The sequence below is a fragment of the Nuphar pumila genome, chromosome 2 (genome assembly GCF_984573655.1).
Source record: "Nuphar pumila chromosome 2, dmNupPumi1.hap1.1, whole genome shotgun sequence".
Lineage (NCBI taxonomy): Eukaryota > Viridiplantae > Streptophyta > Magnoliopsida > Nymphaeales > Nymphaeaceae > Nuphar > Nuphar pumila.
In genome coordinates, this window is record NC_143250.1 from 32,242,812 (window position 1) to 32,270,594 (window position 27,783).

Here is a 27,783-nt window from a genome sequence, read left to right on the forward strand (position 1 = left end):
GTGTAACATATGCAAAGAGCTATTGTTTGAAGCATTTCAAGGAGTGGAACTCTTAATCATCTACAACTATTTAAAAAGATATTCTTTAAGTTCTGATATTAACTGACCTGTGGGTACGCACGGACGCGAAACGTAGAAACAACCGAATCCGATCCGGGGGTTTATTATGTCAGGTGTTTTCATTAACCCGAATGGCTGACTGAGTCCGCTCCTAAGGGGACGATCAGTGACCAAGAGATTAAATCCCCAAAGGCATTCGTGGCCCATGGATGCATCCAACTTTTGCAGAAGTACCTGGGAGTTACCACCTATGATAATTTATGGTTATCCCAATTCCCCTAACTCCGATGACTGGGAAAGCCGAGTCTTTTGCCCGTCGGGTGGTTGTTAACAACCTGTCCATCGGAGTTTTTGTACCATCCATCCTCTCTCTTGATGAACCGTGAAGGTCGAATGGGTACGACAGGGTTTCTTAACCGCCGCCCCATTCTACATGCTCTGGTCTGTTAGACCCACTCGAGCATCTTGCCTATGAGGGCGAGTTGTCACCATTTATGTGATCTCAGCATTGTGCTAAATGCACGCTTCGAAGTTACTACAACTTCATCCTCCAAACATCGTAACACACATGTGACGTACTTGTCCAAAAGTACGGTCGTACCTTCCTAGAGGTACGACTATGATGAGAGGACAATAATTAATGTCTTATGATTCTTTTAGTTCATACATGACATGTATTGCTCTTTGAGCAATTGGCCTATGGAGGCCGACATAATCTCATTGATATCTATAAGGGGTTGATTGCCCACTTCAGGGTACTTTATTACCTCTCAAAAAACTTATACCGTACCTGTCTTAAGGTCCGGTTACAGTGGCAATTGTCGTGGGTTTCTTTCTAGAAATGAGTCTACTCATAGAGTTTTACATTAAACATGCAATTTCAAAAGAATAAGGGTGAGGAGACGCAAAACCGACAATCACAAGTTAAGTAATCCTACAGGTAAGCATGTATGCCAAATAAACTATTCTATCACAGAATCCTTATATTTTATTTCATTCATACAAACCCTTCGTGCGACTTTCCCCTACCTCGGGATGTCGTGTAGCTGCGTGCGTCTACTAGTATAGATGATACGAGATTCAGGCTGCGGAGCCAGAGCGGGGTTCGATGCGAAGTCTGCAAAAGTGTGAGAGTTATTATGACATAGCCATCAAAAGAACAAAAGGGCAATGGTAAGACCCGCCTTGTCGGCAGAAACTGATGAGTGGCAGGGTCAAGGCTCCTGCCTAACAGAAAAAGAAATAGAACGGTGGTGGCCCACGATCTTTGACGAAACAACGAATAACAGGGGCATCGGCCCTTGCCTGACCAAACCACGAAATGACAAGACAGCGGATGGCAGGGGCATCAGCCCCTGCCAAACAGAGCAACGAATGGCAGGGGCTTCGGCCCCTGCCTGACAAGCAGTGAATGGCAGGGGCCTCGACCCTTGTCAGTCACAACAGGCAATGGCAGGGGCCTCGGCCCCTGCCTCACAAGAGTAATAAAATGGCAGGGACTTCGGTCCCTGCCTGACAAAGCTGGATGACAGGGGCCTCGGCCCCTCCAACCCAATGAGGGGCAGGGCTTCAGTCCCTGCCAGACAAAACGACAATCGGCAGGGACTGCGGCCCCTGCCTGACCCAACAAGGAAATGGCAGGGGCGAGGCCCCTGCCAGAAGAACGAATAATGGTAGGGGCCCCTGCCCCTGCCTGACAGAACAGGAAAATGGCAGGGCCTCGGTGTAATGCCCAAAATTTCAAACTTGCGAACCTTTTTAGAAAAACAGGCAAGAGACTAGAAATATGTCTAAGCTTCAGAGTTGGTTTATGAAATCAGCGGAAGATTTTTCTTTGATAAATCATAAGGCAAACTGACAACTCTGGGCACGTTAGCTAAAAGAACCAAAACACACAAAAATTCGGATATCCTAAGGGAAATCCGATACAAACCCAAGCGTCCAGGACGCGAGCTAAGAGCAGGAAGAAGAAGTCTTGAAGTCATCTTGCAATCGCGCCATCGCCCGTAGAGTACCTAAATATCACCTGTACCCATAGAATGGGTTAGTTTTGCGAAAAACTAGTAGGTGCACAAGAGAGACTAACAGGAAACTGAATTAAGTACATTTAATTCAGTAGGCTACGCAGTTTAAAGCAGATATACAGTTAAACAGGTAAGCAATGCAAGCAGGTGAATAGTGCAAACACGTAAGCAGTACAAGCGAATAAAGCATGCAAGCGAGTAAGCAGTGCAAATGCGTAAGTAGTGCAAACAGTAAGCAGTTCAACGCAAGTAAGCAGTTCAAAGCAAGTAAGCAGTTCAACTGACCAACGCAGCATACGATCCATTTGATCGTAAGCTGTGAACTACTACGCAACAAGCTTGTCCTCGTTCCTAGAACGAGGTCTCTACATCTAATCACCACCAGGACATAGTTTGTCACTCGCTACTTCTAACCAACGCTTTGTCCTGAACGACCTTAATCTATCCTCATCTCTCAAAGTCTCACGCGGCTAACCGTCACCGGTTATGACGCACTAAGGCGTCATACCTTCTCAGAAAAGCTCACCCTTCCGTAGAAAGTCCAAAACATGATCACTAACTCAAATCGCTAACGATCTGATTCTCACACCTGAGTCAAGCATATAATCATGCTTAGACAAAAAGCCAAAACTATGAATTCATAGTTGGCTATCACAAATAATCTCAGAAGATCGTCACAGCTCACCATAACTTTTTATGGTAAGCAAAAACACAAGATCCACGCCCGATCATTTGGTCCGAGAGATATACGACCGAACAAGGAATTACCGCCCTAGAGGGTATACTTGATCTTGGACCCTACACTTCCTCACAGGAGTTCACCGTCTTTGCGGCTACCCGTTCGTGGACAGTTTACATCCTCACAGAGATCTCCCACTCTAGCCGGGTCACCTGATCTGGGAAATGTATAACCTCAGAGCGAAACCTTTGGGAGATCAGTCCCTAACAAATGCCATATCCAATGAAAATCATTGCGATACACGCATCCACACAAATGACCGCTCTCAGGGTCAATAGCCACTAATAAAAACAACAAGATCAACGCCCGGATCACCTGGTCTGGGACATGTATAACCTTACAAGAAATTTCGCCCTAGATGGTATACCTGGTCTTGGACCATACACTTCCTCACAGGAGTTCACCGTCTTTGCGGCTACCCGTTCGTGGACAGTGTACATCCTCACAGAGAATCTACCACTCTAGCCGGGTACCTGGTCTTGATCATACACGCCCTCGCAGATAATCCTTTGGAGATCAGGTGCTCGACAGACACCCCACTCAGTGATGCATGCATCAATAATCGACTGCTCTAAACCATTGACCGCCTCGGGGTCGGTAGCCACAATATGGGCACAAGCATGCATATCAGCAATGTGCATCGTATCACTTCACATAGAAGCATAAAATCCTACGCATCGTGTTATTGCCACAAAGAATATTACAATCCTCAAATAGGCCCTCAAAGCATGTGTAAACGACATATGAGAACGCGCAAATATGACAATTGAGTTGATTCTATGGGCGAAGGGTAACTAACTCTACCCGTCAGCCAAACAAAACAACTGAATAAGCAAACACTCATAACAATGTTCGTAAAACATATAATTACCATAAAATGGCTCAGTCCATGAACAAGTAATTCAATTAATCGTAAGGCATAAACCATTACATCACAAGCCATTCATAAGCAATCATACGACAATAGTTATATCACAATATGTAAGCAGCTTATAAGACAAGCGGCCACATCAATCCTAGTTGCCACCAGTTCGTAGATTACGAGTTGTATGCAATCACATCAATCATAAGAGATGCAAGCCAACAAGTGCTACGCTACAATAAGCACCAAACAGTTCGACCAAGGGATAAAGCAAGTCACATGCTAATATGTAGCAACTGGTATAATGCTATTATTATAAGCATTTAACTAGTATGAGAAACTCCTTTTTACTCCGCAAAGAACTGCGTAAGCAGTTTAACCAACTAGAGTAACGCCTTGACAGGCGTGCTCAACTCAACGAGTAGCATACTAAACTATCGAGCAAGCAAGCGAATTAGTAGTGCAGGCGAAGCAGTAGTGCAAGCGAATCAGTAGTTCAAGTGAAGCAGTAGTGCAATCGAATCTCACAAATAGACCTTATGTTTCGATAATTACGAACCTGCGGGTACGCGCAGGCAAAACGTAGAACCAACTGAAACTAGTTCGAGCGTTTGTTATTCTATGTATTTTCAATAACCCGAATAGCTAGTTGAGTTCTCTCCAAAGGAACGGCTTTAGCCGAGAGAGAATTCCCCAAAGGAGGCTATGCCACGAATGCATCCAACTTCTGCAGAAGTGTTGAGCTAACTAATGTAGCCCCTTTCCCCTAACTCCAATGACTGGGGAGGCCGGATCGTTGCCCGTAGGGTGGTTGTTAACAACCTGTCCATTGGCGTTTGTACCACTCTGTCCTCTCCCTTGACAGACAACCAGAAGCGAATAGGTACGTTAGGGGTTGCTTAACGAACGACCCATTCTATGCTGTGGTATTTAAACCACTCGAGCATCTTACCTGTGAAGGCGAATGTGAGGCCATTTATGTGATTACAACATTTTGCATTTAGCGTTGTTCGAGGTCGCACAATCGTCTCATCCAATCATCGCAGTACTAGACGTGTCGTGCACGACTATAAGTACTCTAGGATGAAAGGGGTATAACTCCTCAATAGAAGCCTCAACAAGAGTGTTTCACAAAGATGTAAAGTTTATCAACTTTACTTTATCTTTTGAAGCAGCAGTACCTTGTGCCAACATTATGCATGCGATTTTCTCGAATCACATCCGCTATCGGGGTATCTACATACCTCGCATGACTCGACACCGGCCTTGATAGACGGGATACGAGTTTCTCAACAGGACACCCGCTAAGAAGTTCGCTCGAACCCCCATTCGTGATCACCCGAGATATGCCAAAAAGGCGAGCAGAACCAGCCAGTCACATCCTTCCAAATGCTTCGATTTGGAGCAGTCTTTGATGCTTTTGCGCAGCTCCCTGAAACCTCAAGTCGACTCTGCAGGACTGCACGCACGAAGAGCCAAGATCCTTGCGAGGTATCCCTCTCCTTAGACGAGGATGTGCCGCTCGCTCCCGACTGAACTCTTGTCGCAAGAGGGAGAGGGGTAAATTCCCCTTGCATCCTCCACGAGGATGCCTTTAAAGCATACGCAAAGAGCAAGGACCTGCAGCTCTGCAATAGCAAGGCAATACCAACACATATCCAAAAGCAAGAGCCTAGCGCAAAGCGCGACGACAAAGTAAAGACTGTAAACAGAAGTGCAACGCATATCCTTCACGCGATGCGCGACGGCAAGGTAAAGGACAAGGATCGCAAAACCGCGTCCTTGAGTTAAATGTGTACTCGTATAAATATATATATATTTCTATATATATATATATATTTATTTAATGGTCCCTTTTTAGTTAATTGAACTTAATTCAATTGTCTAAGTCTTCTGTGCAATCTTCCCCTACCTTTGAGAGTTGCAAGCTTGCTGTCGTCCGCGGATGTACGCGATTGGCGGCTTGGGTCGCGGAGCGCGAGCTGGACCCGCCGTACGAGCTGCAAAAGTAACGATCTTTGCAAGCTAATACGAAATTAGAATGTCAGGGGCACTAACGCCGTCCTGACGTAATGGAAGCAGAGGCAAGGACATCGTGCACATGCACACCTGCTATAAGCATAAGAAGCAGGGGCAAGGGCTGTGAGCCCCTGCTGACTTGCTGTCAGCGGACTCCGAGGAGGCAGGGGGTTGCACCCCTACCCTCATAAAGCGAGGGCAGGCAGGGTTGCGTCCCTGCCTGACAAAGCAGAAGAGAGGCAGGGTCAAAGCCCCTACCTGTCAACCACGAACGGAGGCCTGCCTGATGCCAGGGAAAAGCGAAGCGAGGGGGCTTGCCCCGGCCCACCGAAAAACAACGAAGAGGCACAGGGAGGGCCCGACCCCCTCCTCTGCCGCAACAAGGAGCAGGGAGGGGCTCGACCCCCTCCCCCGTCAAAACAACGAGCAGGGAGGGGGCTCAGCCCCTCCCCTGCCAACACAAAGAGCAGGGAGGGGGGTCAGCCCCTCCCCTGTCATAACACGAAGCAGGGAGGGGGCTCAGCCCCTCCCCTGCCATGATAGGGAACAAGGAGCAGGGAGGAGGGGCTCGACCCCTCCCCTGCCGTAACAGAAGCAGGGAGGGGTCGTGCCCCTCCCCTGCCGTAACAGAAGCAGGGAGGGGTCGTGCCCCTCCCCTGCCATATCAGAAGCAGGGAGGGGTCATGCCCCCCCTGCCAAATAGAGGGAACAGAGAGGAGGGGGGCGAGCCCCTCCTCTGCCGTAACAGGAGGCAGGGAGGAGGGCTCGGCCCCTCCCCTGCCTTGACAGAGGAAAAACAGAGAAGAGGGGAGGCGAGCCCCTCTGCCGAAAGAACCACGAAGAGGTAGGGGCTCCGCCCCTGTCGAAAAACCCACAAAAAGGCAAGGGGTAGAAGCCCTTGCCGAAAGGGTGGGCCGACACAGGGTGCTTCGCTCCTTGTCGGCAAAACAAGAGGGACAGGGGGAGCGGAGCCCCCTGCCGACACAATAAGTGACAGGGGGCGGAGCCCCCTGCCGGCGAATGGCGACGACAGGGGGCTCAGCCCCCCTCTCAATCGACCCAAAGAGAGAGAGGCTGGGGGGAGTCCCCCTGCCGACGACAGGGGGCTCAACTCCCCCCCCCCGCCGTCGGTCGATCTTGAGAAAGGCAGGGGGTAACCCCCTGCCGATGAGAGGCGACGGCAGGGGGTGTTGCCCCCCTGTCGGTCGACCCCACACCAAGAAGAAGTGGAAGAGGAGGAGGAAGAGAAAAGAGGGGAGGTGGAAGCGTACCTGGGGTCGCCGGAGCCTTCGCAGCACAGAGAGGGAAGGAGATGGCCGGCAGCAACGGCGCCGGAGGGAGGTCGCAGGTGGCGGCGGCGGCGTCGAAGGGAGAAGGGAAGAGAGAACGAGAGACAGTGAGGGAGAGAGAGTCGGGAGGTAGACAGCGAGCGGGGGGTTTCGTGACCCTCCCTCACCTCCCTTGCCTCGACCTTAAAAGGCACGGGAGAGGCGGTCGGGGTGCCCGATCGCCCGTCCCCCCTTTGGATCCGGTTCCGGTCTAGATCTGGATCTGACCCGATCCAAACAATTTTTTTTTCCGACCTTTACACTCGGCTCCTGTCTGGTGTAAATATAAACGGCAGGGCCTTGGCTCCCGCTCGTTTGAAAAGGGAATGACAGGGGCCTCAGCCCCTGCCTAACAAAACAAGGGATGGCAGGGGCCTGGGCCCCTGCCTGAAGAACCGACTAATGGCAGGGGCCTCGACCCCTGCCTGACAGGGCCACGACGACAACAACCCCAAAAAAAAAGAAAAAACATGGCACAGGGAGAGCGAGAGGGTGCAGGGGGACTGCCGACCTCTCGTCGGTCGTCCGATAGCCCATCGAGAAGAGAGGGGGGTGCCGCAGGGGAGACTGGCCCTCTGCCGGCTCTCTGTCAACCCCAAGAGAAAGGGAGGAGACGACAGGGGCCTACAGGCACCCTGTCGACCCTCCGATGGTCACAGAGGGAGCGGGAGGGCGCGGCAGGGGCCGTGCACCGCCTGTCGACCTCCCGGCAAAACCCTTAAGAAGGGGGAAAAGAGGGAGGTGAAGAGCGTGGGCACGGTAGGGGCCATCGGCCTCCTGTCGTGCCTTCCGACGAGATAACAGAGAGAGAGAGGCGAAGGGAGGAGACAACGTACCTGGGAAGAGGATCGCCGGTGTAACGCCCCAAAATTTTAACCCAGATTTTCAGGATTTTTTTTTTTGATGAAACCAACAAATGATTCCAGGGTTAAGCATTTCAGAACGATACAGGAAGGTAAAAGCAACCACACCATTTATTTTTATTTCAATAATAATAGAATCCAAACAGAGTTTATCACATCATCAGTCTTAAAACAAAAATTTCAATCAAAAAGCAATTAGGACCGCCAGGGAACAAATAGATCCAGTCCTGGTCAGCGCCTCATCCCGCTTCGCTCATGGACTACTCTTTGCCTGAAAATGATAAAAGTTATAGGAATTAGACTACCACGTCTAAGTAGGAAAACTGCAATTATTCTTGCAAGTAGATCATGTGTCAAGTGTGATGTGGGTGTCGTGTTTGAATTTCAGTCTAAACATAAACACATAAGGAATTCGATGCAATAGCAATAATAGACATATATCTGAATAGAAAGGTAAATTATGTAACAGTTATACTTAAGCACAAAAAACATTTTATGCAACTACAACAATTAAGCAAGGTATTAAGCAATTAAAGCAGAACTTACACTAACATGAATAACATCCATAATTCAATTAACTAATATATACACAGTTTAGGATGTCGTTTCATCATAAGCACCGAATATAAAGCATGATGAAAGAGTATGCAATTGTCTCTTTAATGACTCCAACACAGTGATACCTAACTGTTCTAGTTGATGTTTATCTTTTCTTATCCCGCGGGTACACACGGGCCAAGGCAACTATCACAGAAGAGAACGTTCGGGGGTATATTATTCAAGATTGTTTTATTAACCCGAACATTCTAACTGTAACTGAAAATCCCAAGGGACCGGCCAGTGACCGAGAGAAACTCCCAAAGGCCAAAACCAAAACAGGATGCATCCCTAACTTCTGCAGAAGAACATAGAACTACCGCCTAGGACACATTTGGTAGTCCGGGTCCCCCGACTCTGAGGACTGGGACCAACGAGTCGCTTTACGCTCGAAACCAAACACATGTCCCCAGAGTTTTGTGTCACTTACCCTCTCCAAGGTAAGCCCGAATCTGAGTGGGTTAATCTTTTCATTGAGTTATTTTCCCGAAGTATGGGGCATTTCCTCAACTTTTTTCTACTATCATAGTAGTAGGATTCTCAACCTTAGTCATTTTACCCAGGTGCATAGAACAGTCCCAGTCATTTGTCATTTTAATTGCATAACCCACCCAAAGTGCTCCGGTGCCTTTAAACCAGTCAAGCACAAAAGTTATTATTTAATTTCCTTACCAATATACTTGAACCAGACCACGTACCTTCATTAGGTACTTAACCCGTATCGCCCCTTGGGCAAGGTTTCCCTAAACAATTTAATTTAGGTTTCTTATCAGTATTACGATCATTATTCTAAATGCTTGGGTACCTTTAAATTGTAAAGTACTACGACCTCGGTACCTTTAAACCAGTCGGTCGCACAAACTCTATGATTAAGTTTTCATCATTTTTTTTTCCATAACACACAGGCTAATAGCCCAAATACCCGTATTGGGTAATCCAATCTGTTTTGCCCATTAGGCAAGGCACATGTCTAAAGATTGCAGCGTGCACCAGGTTATGTTTTGAATCAACATCTAATATGTAACAACTTCTATGTATGCTCTACATAGTTTATTATCATGTAGGGTCTCAATATTGAAATGAAAATTTCCCACAAACATGGTAACTACCAGTATCTTCAATAGTTAACATGAGTTATCATAAGCATGCCATATCTCCCAGCATAATACATAGACAAAAATAGGCTAACAGGAATTTACCTAGACAAGTTAGGGTTTACATAATGAAATAGTGTCAATCGGCCAGCATAAACATGCTATATTTTACAGGATGAAACCATTAGCATCTGTCAACATAAATTATGTTATGTTTAACATAGGTTTACAGAATAATTTAATCAACATCGGCTGATTATAAACTATGCTAAGTTCAACATAACTTTACAGAATAAAGTAATCAACATCGGACAATCATAAACTATGATGGTTTGGCATAGCTTTACAGGATAAAACATTCAACCTCGGCTAATCATAAACTATGATAGTTCAGCATAGCTTTACAGACTAAACCATCAACATTGAGCAATAACGAGAATATCAAGTGGGTGGTCAGAATTAACATGGAAAACTTATAATCACAAAGCAGCAGCTGTACCAATCGGCCAGAACTACGGTCTCCTTTCACATCAGTTGATTTTGGAATTTGAGATTTGTACATAGTAGTGTTTCATTAGTTTATCATGACATAGTACTTTATTAGTTTATTGTGATGTTTGCATTGACTCATAAATATGATGAATCTAAGTTCCGTACTTCTTAGCTTTTGTACTTCAATTCTAGTTATATCACTAAATGTTATGAAATTATGAAATGTATATATTTTTGTAATATATATAGTATATTTTTACTATATTGAATATAAAATAGAAGTTAACAAAATCTGCGAGTCACTTGACCCGGCTGAGTCCCACTCCCACATTAAAACTGAACAAGTGGAGTCATGACTCAATGGGTTATAGATTGGAACGGATGCAATCGGCCAACGTAAATCAACACAAGCGTGATATATGTTTCAGAATAAGAAAGATATGATCTGTTAAACAAGATTTTCATAAGCCTAATTTGTATTACAACATTACTTATAAAAAAAAAATCAGTATGCGTCATCACAAGCCTGGAAGAAAACCCCTCCCAATTTGGGTTTATCCACTGCTACCTCTAAAGTCATCTTTTTACGAAACTGTGAAACACGGACAATCCCCTCTTTATTTTTATATTTTTTTTTCCATAATAATCTGAAGAAAATGAAATCAAGAAGGGCAGTTGGCCTAGATGGTATACCTATCGAGGCTTGGAAATGCTTGGGAGAGAAAGGTTTAGAATGGTTGACAAATCTTTTTAACTTGATTTGGCGAACAAATAAGATGCCTAATGAGTGGAGGAAGAGTACTTTGGTGCCTTTATATAAGAATAAGGGTGATATACAAGATTGCACAAACTATCGTGGTATAAAACTCATGAGTCATACTATGAAACTTTGGGAGAGGGTGATTGAGTCTAGGTTGAGGAAGGTTGTCATGATATCGGAGAATCAATTTGGTTTTATGCGTGGAAGATCAACTATGGAAGCTATACATCTTCTTAGACAACTTATTGAAAGATATAGAGAGAGGAACAAAGATTTGCATATGGTTTTTATTGATTTAGAGAAGGCATACGATAGAGTACCTAGGGACGTTCTCTGGTGGACAATGATGAAGAAAGGTGTTTCTCTCAAGTACATTAGTATAATTAAAGATATGTATGAAGGAGTAGTAACCAATGTCCGCACTTGTGGAGGGGTGACAACCAATTTCCCGATATCGGTTGGGTTACATCAAGGATCTGCTTTAAGCCCTTTCCTATTTGCAATAGTGATGGATGAGCTTACGAGATCAATTCAAGAAAATGTACCGTGGTGTATGTTGTTTGCTGATGATATTGTTTTGATTGATGAGTCTAGAGCTGGGGTTAATGCTAAGTTAGAATTATGGAGACAGACATTGGAAGCTAGAGGTTTTAAGTTGAGTAAGAGTAAGACTGAATATATGGAATGTCGGTTTAGTAAGCAACGAAGTAGTGATGGGAGTGTAGTGAAGCTTGGTGAGCAAGATATACCGGTGAATGATTATTTCAAATATTTGGGATCCATCATTCAAAAGTATGGAGAAATTGATGGAGATGTAAATCATAGGATAAAGGTTGGGTGGATGAAATGGAAAAGTGCTACTGGAGTGCTGTGCGATCGTAGAATGCCATTGCGGTTGAAGGGAAAGTTTTATAGGACGACTATTAGACCCGCTTTACTATATGGTACGGAATGTTGGGCTGCCAAGAGACATCATATTCAAAAAATGAGTGTAGCTGAGATGCGGATGCTTAGATGGATGTGTGGAAATACAATAAAAGATAAGATTCGGAACGAAGAGATACGTAAGAAGGTAGGTGTTGCACCCATTGAAAATAAGATGCGAGAGAATCGTTTACGGTGGTTTGGACATATTCGGCGAAGGCCTAATGATGCTCCAGTTAGAAGGTTGGAGAAATGTGAAAATATATTAGTTAAAAGAGGTCGGGGTAGGCCTAGGAAGACTTGGATGGAGATGATAGGAAAGGATATGAATGCTTTGAACCTCACCGAGGACATGGCGTTGGATAGAAATGATTGGAGGAAAAGGATTCATGTGGAAGACCCAAAATGAATTTCTTTTTTGGTTCATATCGCTGACCCCAATTGTTTTGGGATGAAGGCGTAGTTGTTGTTGTTGTTGTTGTTGTTGTTTTCCATAATAATCTGAAACCCCCAAATCGCAGATTTGGGGATTTCGGTTTGGGGTCGACAGCCGGCCCCCAAATTGGGGATCCCCTTGAATAACAAGGAACAGATGCAACTGTGTAGGGATTCGAGAATCCCATGACAGAACTCAGCCAAAAATTTATCCCATTCGCATTCCCTCTCTTTATTATACGCACCCCCATTTAAATCATTCGGTTTGGGTTTTAGACAACCCGCACCCCACCAAACCCATGATGAACCTGAAAAACAATCACAGAAATCCTACCATTATCCGGCGAGGGTGTTGCGGCATCCACGAGAGGGGTCGATCGGCCTGGACAACACCACCACCGGCGAGGTTGGCTCTTCACTGCAAGGCCTCGAGCTGCAGCCCGAGATCGGAGGGTGATTCGAAGTTTAGAGAGGTAGAAGAGAGTGAGAGAGAGAATGGGACAACGAGAGAGGGAGAAGAAAGGGTTCAGGGTCCCCCTTTGTAGGTGGGTGACCTTCCAAAAAGGAAGAAAGCCCGGCGGCTTCGGCTTCCCCCCTCCCCCATTCTCAAAAAAAATGTTAGGGTTCAAAAGAACCCTAACCTGCGGCTTATCGGGGAAGAGGGTTTCCTCCCTCTTCAATTTTATCGGGCGGCCCTCTTATCGGGCCCCCCCTCTTTATCCCTCCCTGTAATAAAAGTTTATTACAGGGAGTGGGTCGGGTCCGGGTCCGGGTCCGACCCCCCGACCTGCGACCCGCGATGCTGGATCCTATTTCTATGTGGATCCGGGTCGCGTGAACCACACTGGATCCAGGGGTTGGATCCACTAGGGTCCAATAGTGGAAAAAAATCTATTATTACTATATTTATTTACATAGTATTACTAAAATACTCAACTATGCCCATATTTTTCTTTAGGATCCGCTAACGGATCCCAGGTCCAATTCACGTTAATTAACTATATATATATATATATATAGATAATTTCGTTATGCTGCATAAATTTTTTTGCGGTTATTACAGTCGGCGTCGTCGGTCGGCAGTGGTTGTCGCGGTGGCGGCGATCGACGTCGGCGGCGTGCGCAGGGAAGGAGGAGAGGCCTGACGCGTGGGGAGCGAAGAGCTTCAAGAGGGAGGTGTGCCTCCCCTCGCCCTCCTACGCTGGGTTTCCCTAATCCACCCGATATCGCAGGCGGGGTGCGGCGCTCGGGAAGAGGATTTTTTTTTTTTAAATCCTCTTCTCGAGTTGTTTTTTTTTTAAAAACCCTATCGTTAATGGGCCCGGGTCGGGTCCGATAAATTTTTTATTTTTTTTAAACCGTGGGTTTTATAGAAGAAGCAGGGGCGAAGCCCTTGCCTACTGGAGGTGGTTCAAGGGTCAAGCCCCTGCCGTCCTGCCAGAGAAAGGGGAAACAAAGAGGAAAAAGATAAAAAAGGGGGAGGGAGTTATACCTGCGAAGGCCGGTGAGGGTGTTTCCCGGTGGCGTGTGGCCTGACACAGGAAACATGAGAGAGAGAGGGAGAAGGGAGGGTGCTCGGGAAAGGGGGACAATAGCTGGGCTTCCGGCTGCAGGTGGCCGAACACTGGGTGAGGGTTGTCGGCGAGAGCTCCGGTGAGTTGAGGGAGCGGCAGACGCCGACCGGGGATGCCTGCCGGTGTATGCGTGGGGAAGTAGAGGGGGAACAAGGGTAACAAAGAGAGGGAGAGCTACAGGAGGAAGGTAGTGGGAAGGGGAAAAGAGAGAGGCAGAGAGGGTGGTCGGCGGTAGGTGGGGTTGCCGGCGGGCTTCTCCGGCGAGTTGAAGGAGACGCGAGTGGGAGAGGGGTGCGGGCGGCAGAGGTAAAGGGGGAGAGTTCTCGAATGAGAAACCCTACCCTCTCGTGTGTTTTAAATAGGCACACGAGAGGGGGTCCCCGGGTATGGATCCGGGTCGGGTCCGAACCTGACCCAGGTCCAACCCAAAAGTTTTTTTTTTTGAAACGTGGGTTTTTACATATAGTTCTTCCTATACATCGAGCTTAGTATCATAAGAGTAGATACATTTATGGATATAGTTGTGGTAGTTTTGTTACTTCTGAGTTTTGAGATCAAGCAATAACTTTTATTATTGAATGCTTGTTTTATTTAGTGTTCTTTTGGTTTTGCCAACTTTAAGAATATTACGTGTTCGCTTGTTTTTTACTGCTATATTTGCATGCTTTCTGTTATTTGTGGCTGTCTCATCCATTATTTGATTGAAACATCTAATCATGTCATCATTGGCAGTGTAATATGAAAGTTGTTCATGAGTCTGGAGGTGGAATTGTGAAATTCTTTATCAGCTCTGATCCTGAATAATATTTACATTCTGTTTGACACTTTGTATGAATTGGTTGACCATGTATTTGAAGCTTATTGGGGTTTCTTTGTGATTATAATGATGCAGTCATTAGCATATGCTGGTCTATGTTTTTTCTTCTACTTATGCATGGACTTATATTTTTTACGAACTTATTAGGTGGGACTGTAGTTTCCAGTCTGGTAGCTTGGTTGAAGAAGTAGATGGACATACTGCAATTCTGTACCACAGGTTGCAGCTTGATTGGTTCCCAATGTAAGTTTACCTACTTGATTTTTCATAATTTGTGTTGCATTTACTGCATAAAATTGGGAACCTATAAAAGAAAATAAACTGTTAAATACGAATCTTATATGTAATGCTTACTTCGATGCACAATATCTCTTTAGTTCTTTCTGTGAGAGTGTATGGGTGGAGGGGTAAGGAAGGAGTATCTTTTGAGCAATATTTTATCTACGAGACTTCTATTCATAAATCTTCAAACTTAAATTTCAACCAATGTTTCTCATGAACTCTATGTGCCATGCCCTTGAGATTGGCATTTAAACAAATAACCACACTTTTTTCTTTTTTAATTTCTCAATTTTAGTTGACAAGTTTGCATTCTCTAAGTTATCAACTGTCACATGGATGCATATGGTAAGGAAGGAGTATCTTTTGAGCAATATTTTATCTATGAGACTTCTATTCATAAATCTTCAAACTTAAATTTCAACCAAAGTTTCTCATGAACTCTATGTTCCATGCCCTTGAGATTGGCATTTAAACATATAACCACACTTTTCTTTTTAAATTTCTCAATTTTACTTTGACAAGTTTGCATTCTCTAAGTCAACTGTCACATGGATGTAGATGCGGGTAAGCGACATGATAGTGATACCCTTGGTACAATATGTCAATTTTCAAAAATTAGGATCTGGGGGCATGGCTGTACATTATATATAATCTAGCATTAAACTAGTTGTATTTAATTTTAGAAGGATTCAACCTTATTAAAATGACTAAAATTGTAACGCCCCAAAATTTCAAACTTTCGAATCTTTCAGAAAATAGGCAAGAGGCTAGAAAAAATCTCTTTCCTCCAGAGTTTGTTCATAAAATCAGCGGAAGACTATTCTTTTGTTAATTCAGAAGGCAAGCTGACAACTTTGGACCCGTTAGCTAAAAGAACCAAAACTCACAAAATTCGGATATCCCAAGGAAAATCCGTTACAAACCCAAAACGTTCAGGACGCGAGCTAAGAGCAGGAAGAAAAAGTCTTGAAGCCATTTTGTCATCGCGCTATCGCTCGTGGTGTACCTAATCATCACCTGTACCCATAGAATGAGTTAGTTTTGCGAAAAACTAGTAGGTGCACAAGAGAGACTATAGGAAACTGAATTAAATACATTTAATTCGGTATGCTAAGCAGTTTAAAGTAGATATGCAGTTAAATAGGTAAGCAGTGCAAACGGGTAAGTAGTGCAAGCGAGTAGCAATGCAAACGCATAAGTAGTGCAAACGCGTAAGTAGTGCAAGTAGGTAAGCAGTTTAAAGCAAGTAAGCAACACAACTGTCAAAACGTAGCAAGACGATTCATTTGATCGTAAGCTATGAACTACCACGCAACAAGCTTGTTCTCGTTCTTAAAACGTGGTCTCTGCATCTAATCATTATCAGGTCATCATTTGTCGCTCTCACTACTTCTAACAAATGCTTTATCCTGAACCACTTTAAACTATTCCCATCTCTCAAGGCCTTACGCAACCAACTGTCACCGGTTATGACTCACTAAGGCGTCATACTTTCTCAGAAAAAGCCCACCCTTCTAAAGAAGGTCCAAAACATGATCATGATCTAAAATCGCTAAAGATCTGATTCTCACATCAGGGTTCAACATGTAATCATGCTAAAGCAGAAAGCCAAAACTATAGATTCATAAGTGGCTATCCCAAACAATCTCGGAAGATCATCACAGCTCACCATACCCTTTTATTGTAATAAAAAACACAAGTTCCACGTCGGATCGCTAGGTATGGGAAAAAGTACGACCTCACAAGGAAATAACCGCCCTAGATGGTATACCTGGTCTTATATCAAACACTTCCTCACAGGAGTTCACCGTATTTGCGGCTACCCATTCGTGGACAATGTATATCCTCACAGAGATTCTACCACTCTAGCCGGTTACTTGGTCTTGATCATACACACCCTCACAGATAATTCTTTGAAGATCCGATCCTCAACAAACACCTTACTCAGTGATACATGCATCAATACAATCGACTGCTCCGAACCATCGACCGCTCTTGGGGTCAGTAGTCACCAATATGGGCACAAGCATGTATATCAGCAATATGCATCGTATCACTTCACATGGTAAAACAAAACACATGATCACCCATTCCTCCAATAAGGTTCCATGAACCATAAACATATTATCGCATACTTCCAACATTTCTTATCACGTGTTATATCAATCACATCACACATAAGCATATAATACTACGCATTGTGTTATTGCCACAAGGAACATTGCAATCCTCAAATAGGACCTCAAAGCATGCGTAAACGACACATGAGAACACACAAATATGGCAATCCAAGTAATTCTATAGGCGAAGAGTAACTAACTCTATCCGATAGCGAAACAAAACAACTGAATAAGACAAGCACTCATAACAATGCTCGCAATACATACAATTACCATCAAATGACTAAGTCCATCAGCAAGTAATTAAATTAATCGTAAGGCACTGATAATGAGAACAAGATATAACCTACCCACATGATTATGAAATATGCGTGCTGTGACGTTGATTGATTGCTTGCTTACTCGGTAGCTTAGTATGCTACTCGTTGAACTATACACGCCTGTTGAGGCGTTACTCTAGTGGGTCAAACTGCTTACGCAGTTCCTTGCTTAGTAATAACTAGCTTCTCATACTAGTTAAATGCTTATTCGTTGGCGTGCATCTCTTATGATTGATGTGATTGCATACAGCTCGTAATCTACGAACTGGTGACAACTATGACTGATGTATCCGCTTGTCTTATAAGCTGCTTACATATTGTGATATAACTGCTACCGTATAGCTTATGAATTGCTTGTGATGCAATAGCTTGTGCCTTACGATTAATGTAGTTACTTGCCGATGGACTGAACCATCTAATGGTAATTGTATGTATTGCGAGGATTATTATGAATGCTTGTCTTATTCAGTTGGATTGCTGCTTGTTTAGCACTAGGGTCCTTACTGCTCTTGTATTTAGCTGTTTGTTTTACTAGAGTTTTGCTTACTCCATAGTTCGTTTGGTTAGTCTGCTAGTCTTGCTTTAGCGAATATTTTGCTTATTGCAACATTTGTTCCTCCTTGTCTTTTGCACCCCTACTAGTCTGTTGTGAGACTGACCCATTTCATGGGCAGGTGGTGGATAGGTTGAGACGGCTTGCGATGACACGATGACGTGATGCGTTCAAGGCGAGGCCCTTTCCCTGATGTTACGCTCTTGAGAACACTTTTGGTAAATGTGATATAAAGTTTCTTTGAAAGCATCTCTTCTAATTAAAACTCTGGATTACTAAAACTGTATTACCAAAACTTTGTTCTTCTTTTCATTTCAATGAAATATATACTTGAGTTGTAAATCGGTTTGTAAAGGGAAGTTTGTGTTGTAATGCGCCCAAGGTCCAGGGACTTGCTATTTCAAACATGATTTTCCGTTGAACTTCTGTTTCAAACTCTGATAAATGATTTATTTCAAAGCTTAATCTTTTTCATAAAAGTTTTGAAGTACACGATTTTGGGGCGTTACAAAAATACAGATTTATATGGCCCGTATGCATACATATTCAGATTCATCCATGTATGCATAAAAATACATTAATTCACAGTCATGCATTGCAAGCTTTCATTTAGGTATGCATACTTGTGTATATGCAGAACTCCGCCTGTGTAGTTATACACTGCCGGTCCCAAGCCCGGATAAAGGAGGAGGGTTGCGGTAGGCCTGTGACAGCCAGCATAAAAACTTTGTCATATCCTATGAAAATGAACCAATATGAGAATTTCGTTGGGGCGTTCCCTACTGAGCGACACGCTGTACTCTCTAGGCCCGGAGGCAGTGATAAATGTGCAAGGGTTGCTAGGTCGTCGCCCAGAAGCGACGCGTCACACCGGCGCCCGGGTGTGGTGTCAAATAGGCAAGGGTTCCCTCACTTTGTTGGACGGGTGGAGGTAAAGAAGTTAGTCCAAGACCATAAAATTAGGTTAGCCACTTGGAACATAGGGTCTTTAACTGGTAAGTTGGTAGAGTTAGTAGATGTTATGTATAGGAGAAAGATTGATATTTTATGTCTTCAAGAGACCAAATGGGTAGGTGAGAAAGCTAAAGTGATAGAACCTTGGGGATATAAGATTTGGTATACAGGAATAAATAGGAATAGGAATGGAGTAGGGATTGCTATGAGTCGTCAGTTTATAGATAATGTAGTTGAGGTCCATAGGAAGGGTGATAGAATTTTACTTATTAAATTAGTATTAGGTACGGATATTATTAATATTATTAGTGTTTATGCACCTCAAGTAGGTTTAGATGATTCCATTAAGCATCAATTTTGGGAAGATTTAGATGGAGTCGTACAAGAGACATCTTATGGAGAAAAGCTTTTCATCGGCGGTGACCTTAATGGACATGTAGGCATTAGTAGGGATGGATTTGAGAATATCCATGGTGGCTATGGTATAGGAGAAAGAAATGAAAGTGGAGAAAGGATTTTAGATTTTTGTTTGTCCTATGATATGATCTTAGCAAACACTTGGTTTAGGAAGAGGGAGTCTCACCTAGTAACATTTAAAAGTGGGGTTAATACGAGTCAGATAGATTTTTTCCTACTTAGAAAGAGAGATAGGGGTTGTTGCATCGATTGTAAGGTTATACCAAGAGAAAGTGTAGCTACACAACATAGAGTCTTAATTTTAGATCTTAGAATTAGACAATGCCGCAAAAGGGATAGACATAGGATAGATCCTAGAATTAAGTGGTGGGCACTGAAAGGAGCTAAACAAGGAATGTTTGTAGAGCAGGTAGTTAAGGAAGTTGATTGGTGTCTCGAGGAGGATTCAGAATCAATGTGGAATAAGATAGCGGGTGGTATGAGAAAAGTAGCTAAGGAGGTATTGGGTGAGTCTAAAGGCGGTGCACCACTAGGTAAGGATACACCATGGTGGAACGAGGATGTCAAATTAGCTATTAAGGTTAAAAGAGAGTGTTATAGAAATCTAAGTAAGAGTCGTGATAATGAGAATTTGGAGAAGTATATGATAGCAAAGAAGGAAGCTAAAAAAGTTGTTCGAAACGCGAGGGCTAAGGTATATAAGGAGGTTTATGACAAGTTGGATACCAAAGAAGGCGAGAAGGATATTTATAGGCTTGCAAAGATGAGAGATAGGAAATCGAAGGATTTGGGTATGGTTAGATGTATCAAAGATGAAACGCAAAGGGTTTTAGTCAAAGATGAGGAGATTAAGGAGAGATGGAAAGATTATTTTGATAAGCTATTTAATGATAGTCATGCTCAAGATCTTGGAGACTTCTCCATTCCTTTTCATGAGATAAATCGTGACTTCATGCGCAAGATTCAAAAGAAAGAAATTGCAGAGGCTTTGAAGAAAATGAAATCAAGAAGGGCAGTTGGCCCAGATGGTATACCTATCGAGGCTTGGAAATGCTTGGGAGAGAAAGGTTTAGAATGGTTGACAAATCTTTTTAACTTGATTTGGCGAACAAATAAGATGCCTAATGAGTGGAGGAAGAGTACTTTGGTGCCTTTATATAAGAATAAGGGTGATATACAAGATTGCACAAACTATCGGGGTATAAAACTCATGAGTCATACTATGAAACTTTGGGAGAGGGTGATTGAGTCTAGGTTGAGGAAGGTTGTCATGATATCGGAGAATCAATTTGGTTTTATGCCTGGAAGATCAACTATGGAAGCTATACATCTTCTTAGACAACTTATTGAAAGATATAGAGAGAGGAACAAAGATTTGCATATGGTTTTTATTGATTTAGAGAAGGCATACGATAGAGTACCTAGGGACGTTCTCTGGTGGACAGTGATGAAGAAAGGTGTTTCTCTCAAGTACATTAATATAATTAAAGATATGTATGAAGGAGTAGTAACCAATGTCCGCACTTGTGGAGGGGTGACAACCAATTTTCCGATAACGGTTGGGTTACATCAAGGATCTGCTTTAAGCCCTTTCCTATTTGCGATAGTGATGGATGAGCTTACGAGATCAATTCAAGAAAATGTACCGTGGTGTATGTTGTTTGCTGATGATATTGTTTTGATTGATGAGTCTAGAGCTGAGGTTAATGCTAAGTTAGAATTATGGAGACAAACATTGGAAGCTAGAGGTTTTAAGTTGAGTAAGAGTAAGACTGAATATATGGAATGTCGGTTTAGTAAGCAACGAAGTAGTGATGGGAGTGTAGTGAAGCTTGGTGAGCAAGATATACCGGTGAATGATTATTTCAAATATTTGGGATCCATCATTCAAAAGTATGGAGAAATTGATGGAGATGTAAATCATAGGATAAAGGTTGGGTGGATGAAATGGAAAAGTGCTACTGGAGTGCTGTGCGATCGTAGAATGCCATTGCGGTTGAAGGGAAAGTTTTATAGGACGACTATTAGACCCGCTTTACTATATGGTACGGAATGTTGGGCTGCCAAGAGACATCATATTCAAAAAATGAGTGTAGCTGAGATGCGGATGCTTAGATGGATGTGTGGAAATACAATAAAAGATAAGATTCAGAACGAAGAGATACGTAAGAAGGTAGGTGTTGCACCCATTGAAAATAAGATGCGAGAGAATCGTTTACGGTGGTTTGGACATATTCGGCGAAGGCCTAATGATGCTCCAGTTAGAAGGTTGGAGAAATGTGAAAATATATTAGTTAAAAGAGGTCGGGGTAGGCCTAGGAAGACTTGGATGGAGATGATAGGAAAGGATATGAATGCTTTGAACCTCACCGAGGACATGGCGTTGGATAGAAATGATTGGAGGAAAAGGATTCATGTGGAAGACCCAAAATGAATTTCTTTTTTGGGTCATATCGCTGACCCCAATTGTTTTGGGATGAAGGCGTAGTTGTTGTTGATACTTGTGTATATGCAGACCTTTCAATTACATATGCATACATATACCCTTTTGCATTCATGCATGTGCATATTCATATGCATATGCAGGTTCATATATATATATATATATATATATATATATATATAGTAAAAAAAAATCAGGTAAGCATACCTTCACGAATCCATATTTCAAATATGCATGCATAAGGTTACATTGCTCAGATTCATAAACCAACCAACTGAAAAAGGTGCATAGGATCCGATCCATGGATCCGATCCATGTACCTTTTCTATGTAACATGTAATGTAATTTTTTGTTTTTCATTTATCGGGTCTGGATACACCAGACCCGGACCCATACCTTAATGTAACTTAAATACCTAAGTTTAGGTCACGATTTCATATAGAAATCGTGACAGCCGAAGTCGCTCTCTCCCTTCTCTCTCTCTCTATTTCTCTTCTCTTTCTCAATACAGGAACTGAGAGAAAAATTTACACCAACATGCTTATACATATTTCTTTTTTTTTTAGCGCACGCATAAAAGCATCCAATGACTTTTACATTAGATTATTTATGGAAATAAGATTACCATGGAACAAACACTTAATAAACAGTCTTTTAGCATGAATAAAAATTCTGTTTCATCATGAGAACAAATATGCACAAAATTTTTAACTAGATGCAGAATATATACATATTCTTTCCAAGATTTTAACTGTGCTAAATCTGGGCCAGATTTGTGCATGTTTCAAGCATGACAAATCTGTCCCGATTTAGGGATTCATGGCACATAATGAGATACACATACAATACACTTATTGATATAAGTATTTTTCCCAAACCAAACCGCGGAAAGGGGAAATCGTTAATACCAATCCATGCATGATAGAGTAAATATCCAAATTTACTCTTTTCCCATAGATTTTCACTAAAATCTTGCATGGAATTCAAATCCATGCTCTTTTTCTCATTCGAAACAAGAGAAAGACCTGTACCTTGTTCGTGGATCGAGAAAAACAAAAAAGAAAGAGAAGTGTTTGGAGAAGAAGTCTTCTTCTTCCTCCTACCTTCTCTTTTTTTTTCTCTTCCTCTCTTTCTCTTTTCCCTTCTCTCTCTCTTTCTCTCTTTTTGGAGTTCACATTTTTTTATTATCTTTATATAGGCACTAAGGGGGTTGACGCCTCCCCTCTCTAGCCCCTTCTAGATGGGTTGGAGAGAGAGAGAGCTTTCCCTTTTTGGGACTCTCACTCTCACTTGAAAATTTTAAAATTCTTTATTTGTTGTCTTTTCAAAGTTTGTATCTTTTTTAAAAAGTCTTTCTCAAACCTTCTTTATTCTTCTTAGACTCATTTAAGGACTCTACTAAGGAATCCGAATTAGTTTCTAAAAATTGAAATTTGGATTTATTTATTTATTTATTTATTAATAATTAAATATCTAGAAACTTCCAGAGGGTACCTTATCCCTCTAGGAGTCTTTTTAACTCTAAATGACCTTAATTTAAATATAAAAAGTGAATTTAAAACTGTATTTTCGTTGGGCATGGGTTTGGATTTGGATCCAGATCCAAGATCTAAATTCGTATCAAAAAATCCAATTGGTCTTGGATTGGATCAATACCAGATTAATATGGATCTTGGATAGAGTCAAGATCCATATTAATTTGGATCATAAGCATTGGATCCAGTCCGATCCAAATTCTAACTCGGCTCGTCGAGGCAGTCTTTTTTTAAAAAATTATGATTTTCAGGCCAACCGTAGCCCAAATTCAGAAAATTAGAATATCATTACACTCAAAATTTCGAAATGCATCCAACGATATATAACTTGAATTTTGCCTCTGAAATTCGTTCGAAAATAACTCAAATTTCGCCTCTGAAATTCACCAAAAAATAACCTGAATTTCGCTTGAATTTAAAGGTAAAAAATAAAACCTTTTCTCATGTTTTAAGTGGCTCATTTAGTCCTTGACGATGATACCTGGGTCAAGCCCAGATTCAAAAGCATCGACCTAAAATCAAGAATCTACCGATTTTTCTCCTATACTTAGCCAAATTTTCGAAAAATCGCAAAATGACTGAGTGTGAAAATACACGATATTACATAGTGATAAGGAGAAAAATGAAATGATGATATTCAGTTCAACAATTTTTTCCTTAGGCAAGAGGAAGTTGAAGAGATAATTGTTCCGTGCTTTGGTCTTGATTCTTTAAGTGAATGGCAGTCATGGAAGACCAAGTTTATGGGATCTTTAGAAGTTTATATGAGAAAGTTGAGGAGAATATAACCTAGTACTCCCTATGACATGTGTAATAAACTGGAAAAAAATAATTTAAGTTTGGATTCGGGTCGGATCCGGACCCGACCCAGACCCGAATAGAGGCACCGCCTCCCGTGTTTTTAAGACAGGGAGGCAGGGGTTTCAAAGAGAACCCCCGCCCCCCTTTTTCTTCTCTCGATCTCTCTCCCCCGACCGACTCTTTCCCCCTCGTTTGTCCCTGCGGCCACCGACGCCAGTGACTCGCCGTCGGCAACCGCCTTCATCCCGCGTGCTGCAGGGAGCCGACAACCTCAGGTGCCGGCCATCTCCTTCCCTCTCTGCTGCGAAGGTGCCGGCGACCCACCGCCACCGCCTTCTGCTCCGGCGACCCCAGGTACGCATCCATCTCCCCTCTTTTCCCTTCCGCCTCCTCTTTCACTTCTTCTTCTCGGTGAGGGGTCGACCGACAGGGGGGCAAAGCCCCCTGCCGTCTCCTCTCATCGGCAAGGGGTTACCCCCTGCCTTTCTCAGGATCGACCGACAGGGGGGCTGAGCCCCCTGTCGTCGGCAGGGGGATTTCTCCCTTGTCCCTCTCTTTGGGTCGATTGACAGGGGGGCAGAGCCCCCTGTCGTCGCCATTCGTCGGCAGAGGGCTCCGCCCCCTGTCACTTGCTGTGTCGAGAGGGGGCTCCGCTCCCCCTGTCCCTCTTGTTTCGTCGACAGGGAGCGGAGCTCCCTATGTTGGCCCACCTTCTCGGCAGGGGCTTCTGCTCCCCTGCCTTTTGTGGAATTCTCGGCAGGGGCGAAGCCCCTGCCTCTTCGTGGTTCTTCCGGCAGAGGAGGGGCTCGCCCCCCCTCCTCTCTGTTCTCTTTGTTACGGCAGGGGAGGGGCCGAGCCCTCCTCCCTGCCTCCTGTTACGGTAGAGGAGGGGCTCGCCCCCCCTCCTCTCTGTTCCCTCTATTTGGTAGGGGAGGGGCACGACCCCTCCCTGCTTCTGTTATGTCAGGGGAGGGGTCGAGCCCCTTCTCCCTGCATCCCCTTGTGGCAGGGGAGGGGTTGAGCCCCTCCTTGCTCCCTATCATGGCAGGGGAGGGGCTAAGCCCCCTCCCTGCTTCGTGTGTTGATAGGGGAGGGGGGGGGGGGGGCGAGCCCTCCCTGTGCCTCTTTTCTCGTTAGGCAGGGGCATTGCCCCTGCCTTCACTGTTTTTCGGTAGGCCGGGGCAAGCTCCCTCGCCTCGTTTTTCCCTCGCATCAGGCGGACCTCCGTTCGTTGTTGACAGACAGGGGCTTTGACCCTGCCTCTCTTCTACTTTGTCAGGCAGGGGCACAACCCTGCCTGCCCTCGCTTTATGAGGGTAGGGGTGCAACCCCCTGCCTCCTCGGAGTCTGCTGACAGCAAGTCAGCAGGGGCTCGCAGCCCCTGCCCCAGCTTCTTGCGCTTATAGCATGTGCGCAAGGGAACAATGCCCCTGTCTCTGCTTCCCTTACGTCAGGACGACGATAGAGTCCCTGACTTTCTATTTTGGTATTAGTTTGCTAAGATCGTTACTTTTGCAGCTCATACGACGGGTCCTGCTCGCGCTCCGCGACCCGAGCCGCCAATCACGTACATCTGCGGACGACAGCAAGCTTGCAACTCTCAAAGGTAGGGAAAGATTGCACAGAAGACTTGGACAATTGAATTGAGTTCAATTAACTAAAAATGACAATTAAATAAATATATATGATATATATATATATATATATCATATATATTTATACGAGTACGCATTTAACTCAAGAACGCGGTTTCGCGATCCTTGTCCTTTACTTTGCCGTCGTGTATCACGCAAAGGTTCTGCGTTGCACTCCTGCTTACGGTCTTTACTTTGCCGTCGCGCATCGCGCAAAAGTTCTGCGTTGCACTCCTGCTTACGGTCTTTACTTTGCCGTCGCGCTTTGCGCTAGACTCTTGCTTTTGCATATGTGTTGTTACTGCCTTGCTATTACAGATGACGCTCAGGTATTCGCTCATTGCGTACGCGTTTGAGGCATCCTCGTGGAGGATGCAAGAGACATCTATCACTCCTTACGACAAGAGTTCAGTCGGGAGCTGGCGATACACCTTCGTCTAAGGAGAGGGATACCTCATAAGGATCCTGGCTCTTCGTGTGCGCAGTCTTGCAGAGTCGACTTGAGATTTTAGGGAGTTGCGCAAAAGCATCAAAGACTGCTCCAAATCGAAGCATTTGGAAGGATGTGACTGGCTGGTTCTGCTCGCCTTTTTGGCATTCTCGGGTGATCCCGAATTGGGGGTTCGAGCGAAATTCTTAGCGGGTGTTTTATTGAGAAACCCGTATCCCGTCTATCGAGGCCGGTATCGAGTCATGCGAGACATGTAGATACCCCAATAGCAGATGTGATTCGAGATAATCATATGCATAATGTTGGCACAAGGTACTGCTGCTTCAAAAGATAAAGTAAAGTTGATAAACTTTACATCTTTGTGAAACACTTTTGTTGAGGCTTCTATTGAGGAGTTATACTCCTTTCATCCTAGAGTACTTGTAGTCGTGCACGACACGTCTAGTACTGCGATGATCGGATGAGACGATTGTGCGACCTCGAACAACGCTAAATGCAAAATGTTGTAATCACATAAATGGCCTCACATTCGCCTTCACAGGTAAGATGCTCGAGTGGTTTAAATACCACAACATAGAATGGGTCGTTCGTTAAGCAACCCCTAACGTACCTATTCGCTTCTGGTTGTCTGTCAAGGGAGAGGACAGAGTGGTACAAACGCCAATGGACAGGTTGTTAACAACCACCCTACGGGCAACGATCCGGCCTCCCCAGTCATTGGAGTTAGGGGAAAGGGGCTACATTAGTTAGCTCAACACTTCTGCAGAAGTTGGATGCATTCGTGGCATAGCTTCCTTTGGGGAATCCTCTCTCGGCTAAAGCCGTTCCTTTGGAGAGAACTCAACTAGCTATTCGGGTTATTGAAAATACATAGAATAACAAACGCCCGAACTAGTTTCAGTTGGTTCTACGTTTTGCCTGCGCGTACCCGCAGGTTCGTAATTATCGAAACATAAGGTTTGTTTACACTGGTCGCTGGGTCGTGAGATTCGCTTGCACTATTGATTCACTTGCACTACTGCTTCGACTGCACTACTGAATCGCCTGCACTACTGAATCGCTTGCTTGCTCGATAGTTCAGTATGCTACTCGTTGAGCTATGCACGCCTGTCAAGGTGTTACTCTAGTTTGTTAAACTGCTTACGTAGTTCTTTGCGGAGTAATAAAGATCTTCTTATGCTAATTAAATGCTTATAATAATAGCATTATGCTAGTTGCTACATATTAGCATGTGACTTGCTTTATCCCTTGGTCGAACAGTTTGGTGCTTATTGTAGCGTAGCACTTGTTGGCTTGCATCTCTTATGATTGATGTGATTGCATACAACTCGTAATCTACGAACTGGTCGCAACTAGGATTGATGTAGCCGCTTGTCTTATAAGCTGCTTACATATTGTGATATAACTAATGCCGTATGATTGCTTATGAATGGCTTGTGATGCAATAGTTTATGCCTTACGATTAATTTAATTACTTGTTGATGGACTGAGCCATTTTATGGTAATTGTATGTTTTACGAGCATTGTTATGAGTGCTCGTCTTATTCAGCTGTTTTGTTTGGTTGACGGGTAGAGTTAGTTACTCTTCGCCCATAGAATCAACTGGATTGCCATATCTACGTGTTCTCATGTGTCGTTTACGCATGCTTTGAGGTCTTATTTGGGGATTGTAATGTTCTTCGTGG

General features: G+C 43.9%; 1 protein-coding gene across 6 annotated transcripts in view; it reads left to right on the top strand.

Annotated features, from left to right (window-relative positions):
- LOC149845179 (protein ENHANCED DISEASE RESISTANCE 2-like) overlaps nucleotides 1-27,783 on the top strand; it is a 211,289-nt gene that overhangs the window by 130,023 nt on the left and 53,483 nt on the right. For all 6 annotated transcript variants that reach the window (XM_089995582.1, XM_089995583.1, XM_089995581.1 and 3 more), the window contains exon 11: nucleotides 14,736-14,831. In XM_089995582.1, the coding sequence (XP_089851708.1) occupies nucleotides 14,736-14,831 (96 nt within the window). The remainder of the gene's footprint in view (nucleotides 1-14,735; nucleotides 14,832-27,783) is intronic.